The following is a 22056-nucleotide window of genomic DNA, read 5'->3' as shown; positions in this document are numbered from 1 at the left end:
ATTTTCATTTGTTTATTATTCTTCTAATAACCTTTTTTATTTTAAAAAAAATATTTTTTTAATTTTTCTAATTATATTTTTTTCTGAATTTTATTTTTCGAAAAGTTAACTGCTTCGATTATGACTATAGATGAATATAGTCAACTATAGTCATTGAGGATTGAACTTGAATTAATCTGCTCTCTCTCCCTTTCTATGTAGAGTTTCCTCTTGGTGGGATTGGGAACTACTTCCCTTTCTTCTTGAGCATCCTTTGTTCTCTTCCTTTCTTCTTTCTCCTTTCTTGCCTTTTTTCTCGTCTATTGTTCTCTCCTTTTCTTCCTGCCTTTCTTTCCTCTTATGTGCCATGTGTTGTGCATTTATGGAGCTCTCTAGATCTATAAATGAGAGCTCCATAAAATGCTCTGAGGAACTAAAATCTCACCAACCTCCTTTTGAGAATGAATACACTATCCTGGCTAAAATCTTTACCGACAAACCTGTTGGAAATTTTATTAATAAAATTAAATTATTTTTGAATGAAAATTAAAAATAAGTTTTAGCCACCTATTTGATCAAATATGTGTGACAATATGAAGAGGTGTGGTCGCACCTTTTTATTTGTTTAATTTCCTAAGGGTCGTCGTGTTCATTAATCACAACTATTGTAAACTTACAAATAAAAACTCCACATGTTTGATTTTAAAACCATGAAAAAATCAATTCAATTCTATAATTTTATTCTATGGAATTCTTCTTTCTTTAGTCAGGAAAAAAATTTCGTAGAATATTTTCTTTCGTATTCGATTGGAGAGTTTGAGATACAAAGTAACGTTCGTTGTATTCAAAATTTTGAGTGCTCGTATTCTGAGTTTAGCCGTTGTATCTTGGGAGACGATTGTCAAATAACCGTAAGCACCGTAACGGGGAAATATCGTCTTAAGGAAAGAGTTTACTCGCGCATTAGTTAATCTTTTCGATTTTCACCAACTAATATATTTATTTTGCTAAATTCAGTACCCATTTTATACACCGGAAACAACGATCATAAGACGATATTTGTTTCTGTGATTTGATAAAATGGTCTCGCCGTTGTTAACCTGTGGAGAATTCTGTTAATTCCGATGAAATTATCAACCAATCATCTTGGAGTGAAGAGTCATTATTGAAGAAGAATAGAGGCCAAACTCTACCGTAAATTGGTTAATATCCGACATGAGACAACTTTGGATTTACGCGAATTCAAGATAAGTTTTCTTAGAGTTATTGAAAGGCTGCGGCTATATGCAAGACTAAAACCACTTGTGCAAGATCAAATTAAATTTTTCAATGTATATATACTATAATACCCTTACTTGTTAAAAAAATAGAAAATTCCAAATGTGCAAGACCAAAAATTCAAAAACACAAAAAATCCTATCACAAGACCACAAAACCAACTCTCATCTTCTCCATCTTCCAAAACCCACAAGACTTTCCTCCTTCCTCCTCCATAAACCCACATAACCTAAACATTCAAAATCATCAAAACTCAACATATCTTACAAATATGGCAAGTATGGATTCAGAAGACATCAAAATAGAAGATTCTACGGTGGAAGAACCCAAGAAGGTATGCATTTATGAGTTTTTTTAGCTAGAATATCGTTTTTCCAAAAAAAATCCCGCGCAAACGAATTCGACATGTACAGGTCGAATTTTATGGGTAAAAATCGACATTTAAATGTCGATTTTGAGGCATACAATTCGACATTTGGCAATGTCGAATTTGTGCTATAAATTCGACATGTCAATGTCGATTTTTACCCATAAAATTCGACGCGTAAGTGTCGATTTGTAGCACAGTTTTTCGACACATTGGTGTCGATTTTTACCAGTTTCAAATTTAATTTGTTTTTCCTCTTTTTTTGTAAGGTTGAACAAAATGAGGAAGGTGGGCGTAGGTGGTGGAACTTGGGCAGGCGGAACTTTGACGGCGGAGAAGGTGGGCGTAGGTGGAGAAGGTGTGCGTATGTAGGGTTTGAGGAGGGGGCTGTTTGTTTTTTTAATTCCAGCATTTTTTTCCCTCATTATTTGTATTTGGTCTTGCATGAAAAAAAAAGCCAATTTAATTTATGGGTATATTTGTCATTTTATCTTAATAAAATAGAATCTTTTGGAATCTTTCTTTAATTTGGTCTTGCACAAGTGGAATTAGTATTGCATATAGCCGCAGCCTTATTGAAATTATGTTCTTTCAGTTATTATAATTTTATTCATGCGATTAAAGTGGTTCATTCATGCGATTAAAGTGATTCGACATGAAAATGGAAGCGAAAAGCTTCAAGATTTTAAACCGACGCATGTTTTCAAATACTAGTAAATATGGTTTTAAATCTCTGAATTAATTCGGAGAAAGAAGGTTCAGACCGTCATTATTGAAAAGAAATTTGATCTAAGAAAATCATTTTAATAATTTTATCTTCTTATTTTGCAGAGGTATTTTCGTACATCACTCACGTTCCGAATTCAAGTCTTATTTTGACTATAATAAAGTCAGAATCTCAGAAAATATACAACACAAAAGTTGTAGTTAATTTTTTGTCTTTATAAAACATGTTAAGTAATCGGAGATCGTACGAAGGAGTTATGATGAAAACACAAAAGGGTACCAGAACTACCAATGCACCTTTTCATGTAAAATGCAACCGTTTGTAACCAATGTAACTTGGAAACAAGTTATGCTTAGAATAGTTGTTGCTGTAAAATGTCTTGCAATACATAATTTGGCATTTCGTGGCACAAATGAACGGCTTAATGAAGATGCAAATGGAAATTTTTTGGGCTTAATTGAAATGATTGGGGAGTTTGATCCGGTAATGCAACATCATTTTCGACTAATTCAAGATAAAAAGATTAATTATCATTATCTTAGTCATAAAATACAGAATGAATTGATACAAATTCTAGCTTCAAAAGTCAAAGATGCAATTATTGAAATAATACGAGAGGCAAAATATTATTCTGTAATCCTTGATTGTACTCCAGCTGCAAGTCATCAAGAACAAATGACAGTAATTATAAGATGTGTAGATGTGTCAAATACTCCAATAAAAGTAGAAGAGTACTTTTTAGAATATAGAAATGTGGTTGATACTTCTGGATTCGGGCTTTTTAATGAATTGAAATCTGTTTTAACATCTCTTTCACTTAATATCGATAATATTAGAGGGCAAGAATATGATAATGACTCTAATATGAAAGGAGAAAATATAGGTGTCCAAAGAAGATCGCTCGACATTAATTCAAGAGCGTTTTATATGCCGTGTGCTTCTCACGTCTTAATTTGATTCTTTGTGAAATGGCAAACTCTAGTATCAAAGCAAAAAGTTTTTTTGGAGCTTGTCAATGTATATATACTGTTTTTGCTAATTCCACAAAACGTTTGAATATTTTACTTGATATATTGATGGATTAACTTTAAAATCATTGTCAACTACACGTTGGAAAAGTCATATTGAAAGTGTTAAAGCAATTTTATCTCAAGTTTCCCAAATTAGAGAAGCATTGCTTAAATTGGTAGAAATTAGTGATGATGCCAAACTGAGTAGAGATGCTGAATCATTAGCATTAGGAGAACTTTCAAATTTTGAATTTATACTAAGTTTAGTTATTTAGCATGATATTTTGCTTCGAATTAATGTAGTTAGTTAGAACTTACAATCAGAAGATATGTGTCTTGATGTTGCTGTTAAACAATTGGAAGGATTGATTTCATTTTTTGAGAATTATAGATTAAATGGATTAAATTCAGCCATTATAGATGCTAAGAAAATAGCAATTGATATGGAAATTGAGCCTGTATTTGTAAAAAAAAGAAAACTTAGTAGAAAAAGGCATTTTGATGATACTTTTAATAATGAGAGCGAACATACATCAGCAGATGAATATTTTAGAACAAATTATTTTCTTGTAATAGTAGACAATGCTCTTTCTCAATTGAGGAGTAGGTTTGAACAATTGCAATTGTTTCAATCTATTTTCGGGTTTTTATTCAATGCAAAAAGTTTATTTCATTAGATAGTAAAGAATTGAAGTGTCATTGTGAGAATATTGAAAATGCTTTAAAATATGGTGATGTTTCTGATGTTAATGCTAGAGATTTAATTTTTGAATTAGAGGTGTTGCAAGCTATGTTACCAAGTGAATCATATGAAATAAATAAACCATGGAATTGCATTAAGATATTAGAGTTTGTAAAACGTATGGATATGTTTCCAAATGTAATGGTTGCTTATAGAATATTGTTGACTATTTTTGTTACTGTTGCATCCGCGGAAAGAAATTTTTCCAAATTAAAGTTCTTGAAATCTTATTTGAGAAGTACAATGGCTCAAGAAAGGCTTAATGCTTTAGCAATACTATGTATTGAAAAAAATATGTTGGAAAGTATTTCATATGATAGTATAATTGATGATTTTGCTTCTAAAAGTGCAACAAGAAGACATTTTAAATGATACTTTGATTGTTTTTGTTCTATCTTATTATTTTGTAGATGATGATAACTTGACGTTGCTTGCTTCTTTGTATCGTGTGATCTTACTAGTTTTATTTATTTTTATTATTATTTTTTTTTTTTTGAGTTTTGCTATTTTTTTTGGGTTAGGGTACTATTTTTCCTTCTTAGGGGTTTTGTCCTAACGGGTTTTTCCCTATGAAGGTTTTAACGAGGCCCAAATAATTTTAACCCATTTTTCTGTAAACTCATTTTATTGTAATGAGCCTATGTATGAAAAAAAAATTATACGTTTCATTATTTTAGTATATGTTTACAGAAAATTAATTAAATTCCTTAACTAAGGGCACATTTTCAATTTTTCGCCTGGGCCTTCAAACCGTCCGGGTCAGCCCTGTTGATGGTGGCTGGAATTTGACAAATCTGGGTAGCCTGAATTTGAAGGCTTTGATCATGAGTGATTGGAACAAGTTTAGTTGGTGGATACAGAGTGAGAAGAACAAAGAAGATATAAAAGAAGAAAAAGAGAGGAAAAAAAAAAGCACATGAGGTATGCGCGCAAGTGGTAAGAGAAGAGAAGGTGGAGAGAGAAGAGAGAAGAGAAATAAGCATAAAAAATAAATATAACAAAATGTGGGTGTGGAAAATAATAAATAAAATAGTTTTATAAATAAAAAAATAATAATAATGGGAAAGAGGGTGTGAAAGATAGAAAAGATATACATAAAAGATAACTTTAAAATATTAAAATATATAAAATAATTAAAATTTTCAAAAGATAAAAAATCCGGGTCGAACCCGGTTGAACCGGTCCAACCGTGACCCAAATGCCAATCCAGTTTTGTGTCTGGTCGGGTTCTGATAATATTGATTAATACTAATACTAATACTAATATTAATATTAATATTAATATTAATACTAATACTAATATTAATACTAATACTAATACTAATACTATTTCATCTGATAGTCTTGTTGCACTCACAATAGAATAATTTTATAACTTTATCTTGAGAATACATGTTATGAATTAATATAGGTTAGGAATTGATGGTGTTAACCCAAATAATTGTTATATGATGAAAATGGGGGAAATTTGATAGACATCCCTTATTTTGGACTTATATAGGTAGAGATCTAGTTGCTAGATGAATATAAGTATAGGTCACCCAAAAATATAATATAAATAAAATAAAATAATTAGTATATATACATAAACACCCTCAATTGATAAGAAAACAAATTTCATATAACACTCCCGTGTATCTTCAATCCCACGTTTCTCTCGCCCTATATTTAGTTCACCCTCTCTCTCTCTCTCTCTCTCTCTCTCTCTCTCTCTCTCTCTCTCTCTCTCTCTCTCTCTCTCTCTCTCTCTCTCTCTCTCTCTCTCTCTCTCTCTCTCGCTTCTCTGTTTCTTTAAAAAAGGGATCTTTTTAAATTATGAGATGATTTATCGGTGAAATAATTAAAGAGGACAACAAACATTCCCTCCCTCCTATCCAAAAAAAAAAAAAATCAGAAATCCAAAACCCTAGCCGCAATTCGCATTGTGTCTTTCGTATGTAGAACATTCCCATCGTTTGTTGTTAGCAATTTTAGTGTGTAGGTTGGCTTAACTTTGTTTGTTGTTTGAAGAATTGCATTAAGTGTTTAGATTCGATTCATTTGGTTTACAATTTACAACGTATGTCTTAAGTTACATTTTATAAACACTTTGTTTAATGTTTTTGTTGTTTGCAGCATGTTCCATAAACAATTTTTTTGTTGATGTTTTTAATGATGCTAATTTTTTTTAGTTCGTTGTTTGTATTTGGCGAAGTCATAGGTAGTTAATCGCTTGCAACTCAATAATGCAAGTTCTGCTGATTTTTGTTTTTCTTCAGTTTGCTATTTGCATTGGGCGAGTCATAGGTAGTTTTTTTTTTTGCAATCCTATAATGCAAATTTTGTTTTTTTTCACTGTTGTTTGCATTTGGCGAAATCATAGATATTTTGTTGTTTGCAATTTAATACAAATTATAATTTTCAATTTGCTATTTACAGTTCATGGAGTCATAGGCGTCAATTTGCTATTTGCAGTTCACGGAGTCATAATAGGTGGCGCGACGGCTGTGTCGTTTTCACGAATTAATTTAATTTTCACTTACTTTTTGGAAGAGGGATGTTTGGGAATTTGTTTTGATGGATAGAATTTTCGGGGATTTAATTTGATTTAACTAAGGCTATTTTTTGCCACAATAAATGTTATCAAAACATGGAGATTTTGACTTGAATATATACATATAAATTAAAGTAGTTTTTGTACATAAGTCTCTTACCAACCATCTTTATTATTCTAGGTTTAGGGCTATACATCTGTCGCCAAAAAGTCCATCCCTTTAATTTATATTATAAATAAATGAAAAATTCATGTATATGACAAAATTACCCTAATCCTTTACACCCAATTATTAATTGTAACCCTAATTTAATTAATTTTGATCACAAAAATCCAATTTTAAATTTTATTTTTAAAAAACATTTTTTTTGTTATAAATTTATTTTTTTCCCGCCAGTCTCCGACGTCGACTTTTCGTTTGTTTTTTTTTTTCCGGTCTGTTTTTCAGCCACCGGATTCCGGCGTTTACCTCCGGTCTCCGGCATTGATTTTGTTTTTGTTGGGTCTGTTTTTTCCGCTCCCGGATTCCGGCGTTGACCACCGGTCTCAGTCGTTAACTTTTTTTAGTGGTTTAATTTTTTTTTAACGCCCGCCACTAAACATTGACTGTAATTGTATTGTCATTAACGTAATTATACTGTCGCTGACAGTAAATTAACATTACTATACTGTCACTGACAGTACAATTAGAGTCAACGACAATATTATTATTTTTTTTGACAGTAAAATAACTGTAAACACAATAATAATACTGTCAAACACATCAATATTATTATTTTTCGGGGGTTTTTTGTTTTGTTTGAGTTATTCACTGAGTAACGTAATAATATTACTGTCTGTTATTGTAATATTATTGTAAATACAATAATACTACTGTGCTTGACGGTAATATTATTGTTATTATAATAATATTACCGTCAACCACAGTAATATTAATTATTTTGGCCATTTATTATATTTATCTTTGTTTAACGGTCAACATATTAATGTTACTCTATTACACAATAATAATGACTTTTGTTGTGTCAATATTATTGTGCTAGAGATTAATATAACAATATTAATGTGTTAAACTATAGTATAGTTAATTTTACTGTATTTAACAGTAATATAGCTAATATTACTGTCAACCACAACAACATTGCTGTTTAAACGGGAGGCAAAAATATGTTAAAAAAATCAAAATAAAAAATAAAAAAAATCGAAAAAAAATCAACGCCGGAAAACGGTGGTAGAAAAATCAAGAAGATAAAAAAAAACCAACGGCGGTGACGGACGAAACTGTCCATAAAATTGTGTTCTGGGTCAAAATTGAATAATTTGGAAATTGTGGTTATATTAAATTAAATGATGAAATCGGAGCATATTTAAACATGAGGGGCTATTTTAGTCTTAAAAAAACTCTAGACCATGTGTGGACTTTTTTGTAAAGGAGTTTATTGTCTAGAAATCTTTATGAATAAGTACCCATTGATGAGCTTATTTATAAAATGCCCTAAATTAAATAGGGCACTTTAAAAATAAGTCCATCAATGGGTACTGATTCATAAAGAAGTCCAGACAATAAACATTATTACAAAAAAGTCCACACATGGTCCAGAGGTTTGTAAAAGACTATAATAGCCCCTCATACTTTAATATGCTCCAATTTCATTCTTTAATTTAATATAACCTCAATTTGACCCCAAATTTCACAAATTATTCAATTTTGACTCAAAACACATTTTTATGGACAAATGTTGTCCGTCACCGTCGTTGACTTTTTTTTTTTCCTTCTGATTTTTCCGCCGCTCTCCGGCGTGATTTTTTCCGCCACCGGTTTCCGGCGTTGACTTTTCAATTTTTTTATTTAACATCTTTTTGCCCCCCGTTTAAACAACAATATTGTTGTGATTGACAGTAATATTAACTATATTACTGTTAAATATAGTAAAATTAACTATACTACATTTTAACACAGTAATATTGATATATTAATCTCTAGCACAATAATATTAACACAACAAAACTCATTATTATAGTGTAATAGAGTAATATTAATATGTTGACCGTTCAACAAAGGTAAACATAATAAAAAGTCAAAATAATTAATATAACTGTGAGTGATAGTTATATTACAATAACAACAGTAATATTACTGTCAACCACAGTAATGTTATTGTGTTTACAGTAATATTACAATAATAGACATTAATATTATTACGTTAGTCCGTGAATAATTCAAACAAAACAAAAAACACCCAAAAAAAAAAAAAAATATTGATGTGGTTGACAGTACTATTATTGTGTTTACAGTTATTTAACTGTCAACGACAGTAATATAATTACGCTGACTTGTCAACAAATCAAACAAAATTAAAAAAATAACAAAAAAAATAATAATAATATTGTCATTGACTCTAATTGTACTGTCAACGACAGTACAATTACATAAATGTATTGTCAACGGCAGTACAATTACGTTAATATACTGTTAGTGACAGTATAATTACGTTAATTTACTGTCAGTGACAGTATAATTACAGTTAATGACAGCACAATTACGGTAAACGTTTAGCGGCTGGCGGAAAAAACATACCAGAAAAAAAAAAAATCGAAAAGTCAACAACAGAAACCGACGGCAAAAAAATATTTTTTGAAAAAAAAAGTCAAAATTGGATTTCGTGGTCAGATTTGATTAAATTGGGGTTACAATTAAGAATTGGGTGTAAATGGTTGGGGGTAATTTTTTCATATACATAAATTTTCCCTTTATTTATAATAAATAGTAAATTGATGAGCTTATTGATGAAAGATATATAGCCCCTAAACCTAGAATAATAAAAATGGTTGGTTAGGCACTTATGCATAAAACCTCAATTAAATATAGAGGGACCTATAACAAATTGTCTAATAAAATTGACCACTTATTTATTGCTGCGATGCAAGTATATTTAATTTTTTTTTAAATTATTGTACACCATTTTTATTTTTATTTTTTGCTTGAAGGTTCAAAAATCGTTCATGGACTACTTATTATAGGTAGTCTTTATGGTATATATTTGAATTTTAAAAAATATTTAAAATGCTATTGATTTTATTTATGAAAAGCGTGCGATTTAGTTTATGATTTTTGTGGTTTTTGGTGGATAGTTTAAACATTGATGAAATATTTATTAGATGAACTATTTTTGACTAATTACTATTGAAAATCTTCTAGACCTATGTATTTATTTGAGAGTTCAAGTTTTTTTCTTTACTATAAGAAAAAAAGCTGCCTTGTGGAAGTGTTTAGTATGACCCAATGCATTCGCAAGAAAGAGAGATCCGTTTACAAAATTAAAGGCGAAATGACGAATTTCTATTTTTTAAAAATTTGAAATTGCAGAAACATGAATTTTGGAAAGAGAAAAAACAAATGAAGATTTAGTGTAGAACCAAACGAATCGGTGTATTGATAATTGACTTTGCTTTGTTCAACGTGAAATTTGTGCCCGACTTTGCATGGCTCTCAGATCCAAACACATACGACAATAGGTCTGAGGTAAATTTTACGTTTTATGATTCTTGCTTTACGTAGATTATGAATAGCAAAAAAAAAAGTGAAATAATTTGCGAACTACTTATTTTTGCCTGATTCTACACGATATCGGTGTACAAGGCTTAGTGTAGAATAATGATGAACTATTTTTTAAATTCATAATTTGCAGAAACATGAATTTTTGAAAACAATAAAGGAAATTCAATAATTAATGTAGAAGGAGACGAAATTGGTGCACTGACTTCGATGTGTTCAACGCGAAATTAGTGCCCGATTTCGCCCGATTCTACCCGAAATCTTGAATTTCATTTTTTTTTTAAATTTATAAAAATACAAGAGGTACAAAAAATTTATTATTCATATTTTTAAATATTAAATATTTGTAATAAAAGTGTTTTAGACAATAAACAAATCGTTAAAAAATCAATTGTGTTGCTGGAACACATGACCTGATTTGAAAGACATATCTCATTGAATGGTGTTACTAGGATCTCATTCTAGATAAACCCCTAAAGTAATAGTATTCATTAGTAATAGGTAATATTAATAAATCAAAGTATGAGATAAAATATTGTTGTGCAGCAAATTATAAGGCCAAAATAAAAAATTGTACTTGTCTTTATTACTCCATATTTTGACAGCTTAGGGGCCGCCAAGCATTTATAATATATAGTTGGCCAAATTAAACATCATTATTATTAGATTATATATCCAAGTTCCAACTATAGAAAAGGAAGTCATTACTAGGTCACAACCTAGGATTATGAGTAATTACCAACTAACAAATAACAATAAACCTAGCCTACGACGGAAGCGCTTTCAAAAACAAACCTAGGAAAAGGACCAAAAGTTTGGTAAAACCTCGTATGACCAAAACAACCTCCCAAAAAACAAATCTAGGAAGAGGACTCTCAAGGGCATTATCGTCATTCCAGGTGCAGAACATAAAGACGGGGCCCACTTGAGTCGCAATTCCCAACAAAACCTAAAAATTTTTTTTTTTTTTTTTAGAACGAAGGAGACCTAAAGTTGACCGGGGACCCACATGAAAAAGATAGCCGTTGGAGGTGGCAAGAGAAGGAGGAGCCTAATAATCTGAAAATAATAATAATAGTAATAATGGACCCAAGTTTCCAAAACCCCTAGACATATGTGCAAAATAAATTCAGGAAATGTAGCCGTTACAATTGCAGTGGGAGTGTAGAGCTTCAATGTACCACACACCTACTGCACACACAGTAGTGACACGAAACACCCAACTTTTTAGAATTTCTCTTATTATTTTTTAAATTCTCTCTCTCTCTCTCTCTCTCTTCTCTCTCTCTCTCTTCACTCTCTCTCTTCACGTGTGTGTCTCATCATCACAAGAACCCCACTAATTCATTCTTTCCCCTTCAACCTCTATTCTCACTACAAAATCTTGTTGCACACTGTTTCTTCTATTGTTTTTTTAACTTCTCACTAGCTAACCTATGACCAAATAAGAGTCGTCGTCTTTTCTTCTTTCTAGTTTATTCTCTCACACACACACACACACGTCTCTTCTTGTTTTGTTTTTTGCACATTTTCTTCTCATGGGGGGCTTTGGCAACAGTGATGATGATGATGTGCCACCCTTTCCCTTTCCCTCTTATTCTTGTTTAAGGTTGTTGACCCACTTTTTCTTGATTTTTCAGTTAGTATCAACGTATTGCATTGCAGCTTCAGCCAACTCTAACAATTGGGATGGTGTAATAGTTACCGAAGCAGACTACCAATCCCTCCAAGCCTTCAAGCACGAATTGGTCGACCCAAAGGGTTTCTTACGAAGCTGGAACGACACCGCCGCAAACGGCGCTTGCTCCGGCAGTTGGCTCGGCATCAAATGCGCCCAGGGCCAAGTTATTGTCATCCAGCTCCCATGGCGCGGTTTAGGCGGCCGCATCACCGAAAAGATAGGCCAATTTCAAGCTCTTCGAAAACTCAGCCTCCACGACAATCTCATCGGCGGTCCTATCCCCACTTCTCTGGGTTTCTTACCCAATCTCAGAGGCCTTCAGTTGTTCAACAACAGGTTTTCCGGCTCAATTCCTCCTTCACTTGGCTCTTGTCCTCTCCTTCAAACACTTGACCTTGCTCGCAATTCCTTGTCCGGTTCCATACCACCTAGTTTGGTTAACTCAACTAAGCTTTTTAGGCTCAATGTTAGCTACAATTCTTTGTCTGGTTCAATACCAGCTAGTTTTACGCATTCTCCATCACTTGTGTTTCTTGCCCTCGAAAACAACTCCCTTTCTGGAGTTGTTCCAGATTCTTTTGGCAACTTGGTTTTACTTCAACATCTCTCACTTGCGCATAACCAATTCAGTGGGTTCATTCCTAGTGATATTGGTAATCTCACTGCTCTCGTAACACTTGATTTATCGGGCAATTCCTTCAATGGGAGCTTGCCTGATACTCTCTCTAATCTCCGTAACCTTTCCGTGCTTAATTTGAGCAATAACCGGCTCGAGTCTCGAATTCCAGCTACAATTGGTGATATTTCATCACTTAGGGAGATTGATTTGTCTCACAACAATTTCAGTGGAGAAATTCCAAATTCTCTTGGTGAATTGACGAATCTTGATTCCTTCAACGTCTCGTACAACAACCTCTCGGGCCCTGTCCCAGCAAATCTTTCTCGAAAATTCAACTCGAGTGCCTTTATAGGCAATGTTCAGCTTTGCGGATACAGTGATTCAACCCGGTGTCCTAATGTACCACCCACCCAATCTCCGAAAAAGAGAGCCCGGAAATTGAGTACTAAAGACATTATCCTAATTGCAGCCGGAATTCTCCTTGTCATGTTGCTGGTTATTTGTTGCATTTTGCTGTGCTGTTTGATAAGGAAAAGAAAAACGGCGAAAGAAGCTAAGGCCGGCGGTGTCGAAGCGAGGGGCGAAAAGGGTATTCCACCAACCGCAGGCGAAGTAGAAGCAAGTGGTGGTGGTGGTGGAGAAACGGGAGGGAAGCTTGTGCACTTTGATGGACCGTTGATGTTTAGTGCAGATGATCTCTTGTGTGCAACCGCAGAGATAATGGGCAAAAGCACTTACGGTACGGTGTACAAGGCTACAATGGAAGATGGCATTCAAGTTGCTGTTAAGAGATTAAGAGAAAAGATAACCAAAGGACAAAGAGAATTCGAAACAGAGGTCAATGCACTTGGCAAGATTAGGCACCCCAATCTTCTTGCCCTCAGAGCTTACTATTTAGGCCCGAAGGGCGAAAAGCTTCTTGTTTTCGACTACATGCCTAAAGGCAGTCTTGCCACTTTTCTTCATGGTTAGTGGGGTTTTTTTTTTTTTCCTTTTTTTTCATTCATTCAAGTTAGTATCGAACTGAAATTGGGGTTTTTATTTATTTTTTGTTACAGCTCGGGCACCTGATACACCAATTGATTGGTCGACAAGGATGAAGATAACCAAAGGGATGACACGAGGGCTGCTCTACCTTCACAAGAATGTGAATATAATCCATGGTAATCTTACATCAAGCAATGTTCTTATCGACGAACACACAAATGCAAAGATTGCAGATTACGGGCTCTCAAAACTGATGACAGCAGCTGCAAATGCAAACGTGATAGCGACAGCAGGCGCTCTAGGATACCGCGCACCGGAGCTTTCGAAGCTGAAGAAAGCGACGACAAAGACAGATGTATACAGCCTTGGAGTGATCATATTAGAACTCCTAACTGGAAAGTCACCGGGTGAAGAAGGTCGCGTTGATCTGCCGCAGTGGGTCGCCTCGATTGTGAAGGAGGAGTGGACAAACGAAGTGTTTGATTTGGAGCTGATGAGAGATGCTTCGGTTATTGGCGATGAGTTGTTGAATACGTTGAAACTGGCTTTGCACTGTGTCGATCCTTCGCCTTCGGTTCGACCCGAAGCTTATCAGATACTTGAGCAACTTGAAGAGATTAGACCGGAAACAGCTCCCCCCAGCTCAGGTGATGATGATGCTGCTGCTGGACAGATTCTATCACCTAGTGATTAAGTTTAATTAATTATAATGTATTAGCTAGCTGGTAGTGATTAAATTCCACTATTCTTTCATTCTTGAAATTTTAATGGTGTGCTGTTTTTTTTTCTTTTTCTTTTTCTTTTTCTTTTATGTTGTATTTGTAAGTAAATGTTGTTGGATTGGCAATTTTGCAAGGAAAAGGCCAATGTGTTATGTAAACAACAGGGTGTGAATCCTTCTTAATTCCATCCCTGTGGCTGTAGGAAATGAACTCAGATTGGCAATTCATCTACTTATGTATTGTTGTATTATTTAACTTTTAAGAGTGTTGCTGATATGTTTTAACTGTGGGCTAAATTAGCTTACTATCTTCTGAAATCTTGGCAATGTTTGGTGAGAGTTATTTTTATTGTAGTTTAGGAATATATGTTTTGAGAGAATAATTGGAGAATTAAAATAATGTTTGTTTATAATTTGGAATGGGACAAAATAGGTTGTAGCAGTCAAATCATGTTTAAAAAGTTGTTAGAAAAATATTTTGTAGAAATAAAAATTTGAAAAATAAAGTGATGTTTATTTGTTTTTAAGTGAAGACAATTTTTACTACATAAACTTTTCATACCGATTTTCGAAATTCTGGTTTCCGAATTTTTTTGATTTTTTTTTTTGGTTTGCAATTGGAATTATATATATAAAAAAAATGGAATTTCCAATTTCCGAGATCCGATCCGATATAATTTTCAAAATTAATTCCAAAAAATTCTGATTTTTTCCCGAAAAAATACATCTATAATATGTATTATATAATACTTATTTTACAAATTCAAAATAAAACTAAGGATTTGATTGTATTTATACTTTATGGCCATTTTATGGCCATGCCAAAGACTTTCTTATGCTTTATGTCAAACCCTAGTTTCTTTTACGTAAAACACTATTTTCTTTTACATTTGATTCAAGTTTTGTTCTAGTATTTCAGAAATTTAGAAGTTATTACTTTTACTTTTATCAAAATTTCCGGACCTTTTTAAATTGGAATGAATTTTTAAATTTCGAAAATTTTGAATTTGGAATTGATGTTGTACTTCCGAAAACTTATGAAAATTTTCCAAAAAGGTAATTATCCATCATTCACATCATATCTTTAGGAGATAAAAACTTTAAAAGTTGTTTTGCAATTTTTTTGGAAACCTTAACAAACACGATTTCATTTCGGGGAAAGAAACAAATTGAGATGAAAACATAACCAAACATTTTTCTAGATGGTAAGAGAAGGTTAAAAGCATACATTAATTATTACATGCCTAAAACAAACACAATAGAATCAAGAAGACCCTTCTTCCCAAAGAGATTTCATTTTTCACAAATTAAAAGGCAAAATTATCCACATATATATAATATGGCAACATACCTAACAAACCTGCAATAGATAAAAGCTTTTTCTGAATGAAAATTTGTGTTTTTTCCTTTTCTTTTTTCACTAGATAAAATTACATGAAGGTGAAAATAGGGTGAAAGACCGATGAGTAAAAATCTGCATCTTAACAAATATATACGACCGACCAGATCTTACTTCAACTATCATTTTTTCGCATAACCACTAGTTTCTTCAGCAACCGTCTCCCAAACATTAGCCATCTTCTCTGCATATCCTGCCTGTTAGCATCAATTGATAAAAATATTACAAGTCTAGAACCAACTTTCACTTAGAAACCACAAATTGCTGTCAAGTAGGGAAAAAAGAAAATGAAATGAAGTTGTATATTTACAGGCTATCTTCAGCACAACCAAGATTTCTCGCTTGCTTATTTTTCTATTTCTCCAAAATCTAGAAAACAAGCGAAACAGAGCAAAGGAATGGGATACGGAACTTCTTCATGGCTTCTTGAAATTTTATACTCCTAATCATGGTTGTATAATTGTGAATCAAAATGCAAGTTGTTTTATAAAAAATACAAATCGTAAATCATTAAGAATCTCAAATTGTATTATATATAAGAAGTCCAGCAACTAAATATATAAAATACCAGTTGTATCACGAACAATATATCATACAAGAAAGCGAGATATTTATGTTAGAGATTATGTTAAGACAATATTGTCAATGAGACTTAGTGATCAGATTCGGGCAAAGAAGTTTAACAATACAAGTCACAGGAGAAAATGAATACCTGATTAACAATGAATCCTTTCAGCATGTTCACAAAATCATCATGCTTCTCTTTGTCTAGTCTCTCAAGCTCGTTTCTATTATTTTCCTGCGTATGGAAAATTATCATTATTGAGACGGCAATCCTCTTACAAGAACAAAAATAAAATAGAAGTTCACATGTAATAATACTTTTAACATCAAAATAAAAATAAAAATCCACGATATGTTGTGCCAATCTTGTTACACTCCATTTTTACAGTAATGTAAGGAACTTCATTTTCACCCGAAAACCCGAAACTATTAGCAGGCAAAAGTAAATGTAATGACAATGCCAAAGAAAACAACGACTAGTTATTTTATTCACAAATTTCGCAAGTTGGAGAAAACTAAAGACTGTCTTCTGAAAACACACATGAAGTGAACAATGAAGAAAAAAATGAAAGAAAGAAATACAGATGTCCAGTTAGCTCTATCTGCATAATTCAACAAAAGCACCATCAAACATAGACGGTAGTTAAATGAATTCCATGAAACAATTTGTTTTATTGACAACATCAATGTCCTGTGAAATATCACAAGTCATAGTGGCGGAGGCGATGTGCGTGTATACCATAACATGATATATATTAAAACGAAAAATGTTAATATAAGATAAGTTTAGAACCTAACTGAAATGAAATATTTCCTAACATGTTACCCAGTTTCTAGGAACAAATATATTGAGATCCACAAAGGGAATATAACTGGAGATACCATTCCATAACATAATTTCATATTCGATACAAGTTGTAGATATACTATCATATCTCATTTTCCTCTTGTGACATAGTCGTTCCATTGGAATTTAATTTTCAGTCAAGTAAAACATTCATCATTAGGAATTCTCAGTATCTAATTACTTAGTTGGGTCAATGTCATTAAATTGCATATCATATCGGGCATCGTTTTCCTCGTGTATCTTATTGTTAATCATAAGATACGTGGCCAAGTAATATTAATTGCAAAAAAATTATTTCACATAATAAAAAAAAAAGATGTAAAAAACTAACATTGAAAAAGCAAACCCTTATATTTTAAGCAAATCTAGATTCAAGTTCAACATTCAAGTTATAAAGTTTATTAAGAAAAACATCAAATTTTAAAATAAATTTGGATTTAACAGTACAAAACCCACTCATACAGCAACACCCAGTCAAAATAGCATAACGCCAACCTCAAATCGCATCTGAATCGTGTCAAACTCAAAATAAACAGTGAGACTCGTGTCTGAGTCGCGAATATTGAAGAATACCAAAGCCCAGTCTATAAGACTATAACGTATAAAACTCATCCTAAATCGCACCTGAATTGCATTTAAACACACCAAAATTGCCCAAATCGCGATGAATAGCAATGCCAACTCAAAATTGCACACAAATTGCATCAAATCAGTATGAACTGCCTTTGAATTGCGATAATCCCATAGATTTTAAAAGAAAATCGCGATTTTAGTTAGTAGGGTTTGACATTTTAGGAATTGTTTTGAAGAAATTGAAGAATAAATGAGTCAGAATGTTGCTTCTCCTTTTTGTCTTTCCTAAAACAGAGATGAAATATCGTGTGTATCGCTTACGAATTGCGATACGCAAGATACTGTGAGATTCAAGCCCGACATTTAGCGCTAAACAGATTGAGACGATACAACGTCCGACTCTTATCATTCAGCCCTTAAATAATATTAAAATCGTACGATTTGATAATCGATGTATGACATAAAATAACACTGCATGACCATTAGATCAATATACAAATGCCATCACATTCACATCTGTTTTTCTTTTCTTCCAAACAATTATAACCTGGTTACGTAAATAAAAATGTTATCCTCGGCTGTAAATACCCTCACAAGTTAATAACAATTAATTTGATTTACTATCACAATACAATGTAAACCCAGAATATCAACTCTCAGTCAAATAGGAGTTCAAGCCTTAAGGTAGGTTTCATATATTAGTGATATGAAAGATAAATAAAAAGGGAACCAAGAAAAGTTTGTTCTTGCAAGATGTCTACGCACCAAGAGATGTTGAAATTCAAATGTAGTTTTTGCAGTGGTGAAAATGGGAAATAACTAAGCCTCTATCACTCGTCATACAATGTAAAGGAGTAGCAATTTGATTCAGAAGATAAACCAAAGACAAATTTACCGAAGCAAAAGATGTAGATAGCAACACATGGGTTTCAGTTAAGAGCATCATATATATGTTCAGGAATATTACCAATTACCCATAGATTAACTTCTCGTTCAGAGATCTTACCTTGATTTGTTCATAATCTCTAACTGCAGAATTTTTAGCATCCTCAGTTACTCGTACTGTTTCTCGCAGCTCTTCGATTTTCCGAATCCTTGATCTATCCCCACCAAATATCTTTGATGAAGCTGCTTCAAGCTTTTCTATTCTTGAATGTAATGATGATAGGTCTGATAAAAGAGTTTGTACAGTTAGGAAAGCACTTGATCGGTCTGAAAATGCATTGTTGACAGCAAGCATCACTCCAAGATACTCATGGATCTTATCCTGAATTATAAGATATATTAGACATGAGCAATACAGGATATTAGAAAACCATTGAAACAATAAGGAAATATCGAATTGATTTACCAAATGTTTGACAGTTTGAGCATTTAATTCTCGATATAATCTACTTGCTTTTACTGCAGCTGTAGCCACATTTTTCATGTCGTTAGAGCGGGTTCTTTGGGAATCAAAAATAGCTTCCTCTGTTTCAAACTTGGTCAATTTGACAAAAGCTAGCCCCAGTTGGCCCATTGTCTCCCCAATATCTTGCTGACTTTTCACAAGTGATTCAGCCTGAAAATATAGAACACAGGAATACTTAATCACAGTTGCTACTTGCTACCATAGCGTTGACTGTGTTCACAGATTACATATGTATCTTATAAAATATAACTACAATAAATAATTTTTTTTTCAGAAAAAAACAACCAGAATCCATCTACAATCACTTCACTTGTACAAAATATAAATCGAATCCTAGGATATAATGAAACAATATCAGGGTCTTAAAGAAAACTTACAACAAGCTAAATAAAAACATTTGACAATTTAAACAACGATGTTTTCCAGATTTTCTTCGAATCATATTGAAAAGCCAATTTCTCATGCGTGACATTATTTGATTCTAGAGTCATATTAAAAACTCTGATGCAGTATTAAGGCTTTATATTAACCGATCATGACTTGTACATAACCGAATAGTATGGTATAAATTTCAGATTTTTCATAAAATGAGATGTAGATAGTTGTGTGGGACAAAGGAAGCATTAAATGAGATTGCAAACACTTCAAATACAATGTGTACACAGAATAGTACAGCTAAAAATTCCAAATAAGCAGGACTCCCTGCAATCATGTCTAGCAAAATTGACTTCAGTGAGGAACTTAATGGGCCACTAGATATATCCTAGTAATGTTGGCAAAATAATCCATTAACATGTAATGCTAGATATAACGCACTTCCTAAAACAACTGAAGTAATTGAACAATGGTACTAGAAAACATGTCAATCGATATTATTATTTTTTTGCCGTGTGCAACTTAAAAGATCAAAGAAGTAGAATTGAACTAAAAAAAAGACGTAGCATATACATTCGGATGTTCTTTCTCCAATAAAGAACATCTACCCACCAGGCACCATTTGCTAGCCAAACTAAAATCTTCAATACTCTGAACCAAATGCAATACCCAGGGAATCACAAAAGCCCCATTACATCCCAATAGCTATAGCAGTACCAGCTCAAACCCTTTTACCAGATTTTGTTTCAGGAATTTCATAGAAACTATGACGTAGCACTATAATCTAGTAAAAGGTGATAATAGCATTTATTTCATCTGAAACAAAACCGTTGAATAGGTCCTTCACCATAATGACCTATCCCATCGGTTGTTTAGGTAATCTCAAGAAAGGCTGTTCTTACGATTCATGCTTAAAACTAAGCCCCCCCGCACCTAACCAACACGTAAATATTGCTACATGAATTAAGATGTACATCTTTTCACATCCAAAATGAGGCTAAAATAATTTAGACCATCATAATCCATCTTGTGCATGTACAAACTAGTCAATTATAACCTTATCATCAATCAACGGAAAGACACAAAGTTTCACACCACCAATAATGTGTACGCAATGCAAGAGCGAAATAAATCAAGTCACAATCGATAGAAGAGGAACAGGATATTAACCTGCTGAGACACATTAACCAGCTGCTGCTCATAGTCTTGCAACTTTTCTTTTCTTTCCAAAAAGTCCTTATCGTCCTCGACGAGTGGGGGCTTAACTCCACCCCAATCATTCGCCACTGACTGCTTCAACTCCTTAAACATCCTCAACAAATCCATCCCACCTTTAGCGGGCTGCATCGCATCGCTCACATCACCATCCAACATTCTTGATGATGCTGCGTTAGCAGCATCACTCGTCCTATATAGTGATATCTTCGTAGAGGACTCAAGAAATCCCCTTAGTTCCTCACTCACCCTTATCACCGGGTGAGCAGCTAACCGCCTCAAATACTTCTCCAACGCTGCTCGCCTCTGCTCCACGAATTCGTTCTTCTGCATCACCTGGCTCTCAACCACACTCTTATCCGGCCTCAAAGGAATGAAAAACCCACGATAACTTTCCGCTAACCTATCCGATAGAGCAACAAAATCCTTAAACCTTCTCCTAACATTAAATTCCGTCCCACTAAAATCGGAGATGTTGGTAAAAGTGGTAATCAAATACGAGAAATACGAACTTCCTCCGGGCACAAGAGACCCTCCTGCTAGCTCCTGCTCCCGCAGTGGATCCGAAACAGATACCTTGAGGTAATTCGATGAAAATGAGGGTGATGATGCCAATGGGGAATGGTCCTGGCCGTTGACATCGGCAGAATCAATCGAATCGAGATCAAACGATCGGAAAACTGCTTCTGCGTAAGAAGGGGGCTCTAGGATGGAATTGATTGAGTTATGGGTGGTGGGGGTTGGGGTTTGTGTCGAACGCAGAGGATCACTATCATCGGTAGGGATCTCGACGAACTGAGAAGATGAAGAGAGTGGGTCGTTAAGGAACGATTTTGAGCCGTTAGATTGAAGTGAGGGATCGTCGGAGAGGGTAATCGACGTCATCTGATCTTTCCGAGTGTGGAGATGGGCTGCTTCTTCGTAGCCCTGGTTTTCATAGCCCATCATAATTTTTGAACTGGATCCCTAGTTTTTTGAGATTTGGATTACCAACTCGGAAAACTAAAGACACTTCTGGCAAGTGGAATTTCTTAGTTTCGATTGGATGGTTAGGGGTTAAGGTGGTGGTGGTGCGGCGGCAGAGGCAGGTAGTTGACGGCGAAGATGCGGATGTCAAACTGGGTGATGCCGTCGAGGTGCGGGAGGAATCTAGTTATCGGGATTACAGGGATAAGTGAATACTGAATAGAGAAGAGAAGGAGAGCAACGATCCCGTGTTTCCACGTGTACTTATTTTATTTTATTATTTTTTTTATTTTTTGGTTAACAAATTATTAATCTTTTATGAAAAAATATATCTCGGATGTAGGGGTGGTAAACGAGCCGAGCCGGCTCGCGAACTCGACGGGCCGGCTCGACAATGGCTCGAACTCGAGCTCGAGCTCGAACCCAAATCTAGTTGTTCGACGGCTCATTAGTTTTTTTTTTTTTTTTTTTTTTTTAATTTCTTTTTTTTTTATATATATATATTA

General features: G+C 33.6%; 2 protein-coding genes across 2 annotated transcripts; one reads left to right on the top strand and one right to left on the bottom strand.

Annotated features, from left to right (window-relative positions):
* Positions 1-11277: 11277 nt before the first annotated feature.
* LOC105951162 (putative leucine-rich repeat receptor-like protein kinase IMK3) lies at positions 11278-14456 on the top strand. Its single transcript, XM_012974552.2, has 2 exons — positions 11278-13459; positions 13551-14456. Exons 1-2 carry the CDS (start codon positions 11731-11733, stop codon positions 14171-14173), a joined length of 2352 nt encoding a protein of 783 aa, XP_012830006.2. The 5' UTR covers positions 11278-11730; the 3' UTR covers positions 14174-14456.
* A 927-nt stretch (positions 14457-15383) lies between these two features.
* LOC105951161 (sorting nexin 2B) lies at positions 15384-21844 on the bottom strand. The gene is made up of 5 exons (XM_012974551.2): positions 20540-21844; positions 18935-19144; positions 18590-18850; positions 16312-16398; positions 15384-15796 (listed from the first exon to the last, which is right to left on the bottom strand). The coding sequence occupies exons 1-5, from the start codon at positions 21530-21532 to the stop codon at positions 15722-15724; spliced, it is 1626 nt and encodes a 541-aa protein (XP_012830005.2). The 5' UTR covers positions 21533-21844; the 3' UTR covers positions 15384-15721.
* Positions 21845-22056: the final 212 nt, after the last annotated feature.

Source organism: Erythranthe guttata, chromosome 6 (genome assembly GCF_056151865.1).
Source record: "Erythranthe guttata isolate IM_541 chromosome 6, IM_541, whole genome shotgun sequence".
Classification (NCBI taxonomy): Eukaryota; Viridiplantae; Streptophyta; class Magnoliopsida; order Lamiales; family Phrymaceae; genus Erythranthe; species Erythranthe guttata.
This window is presented reverse-complemented; position numbering and strand designations above follow the sequence as displayed.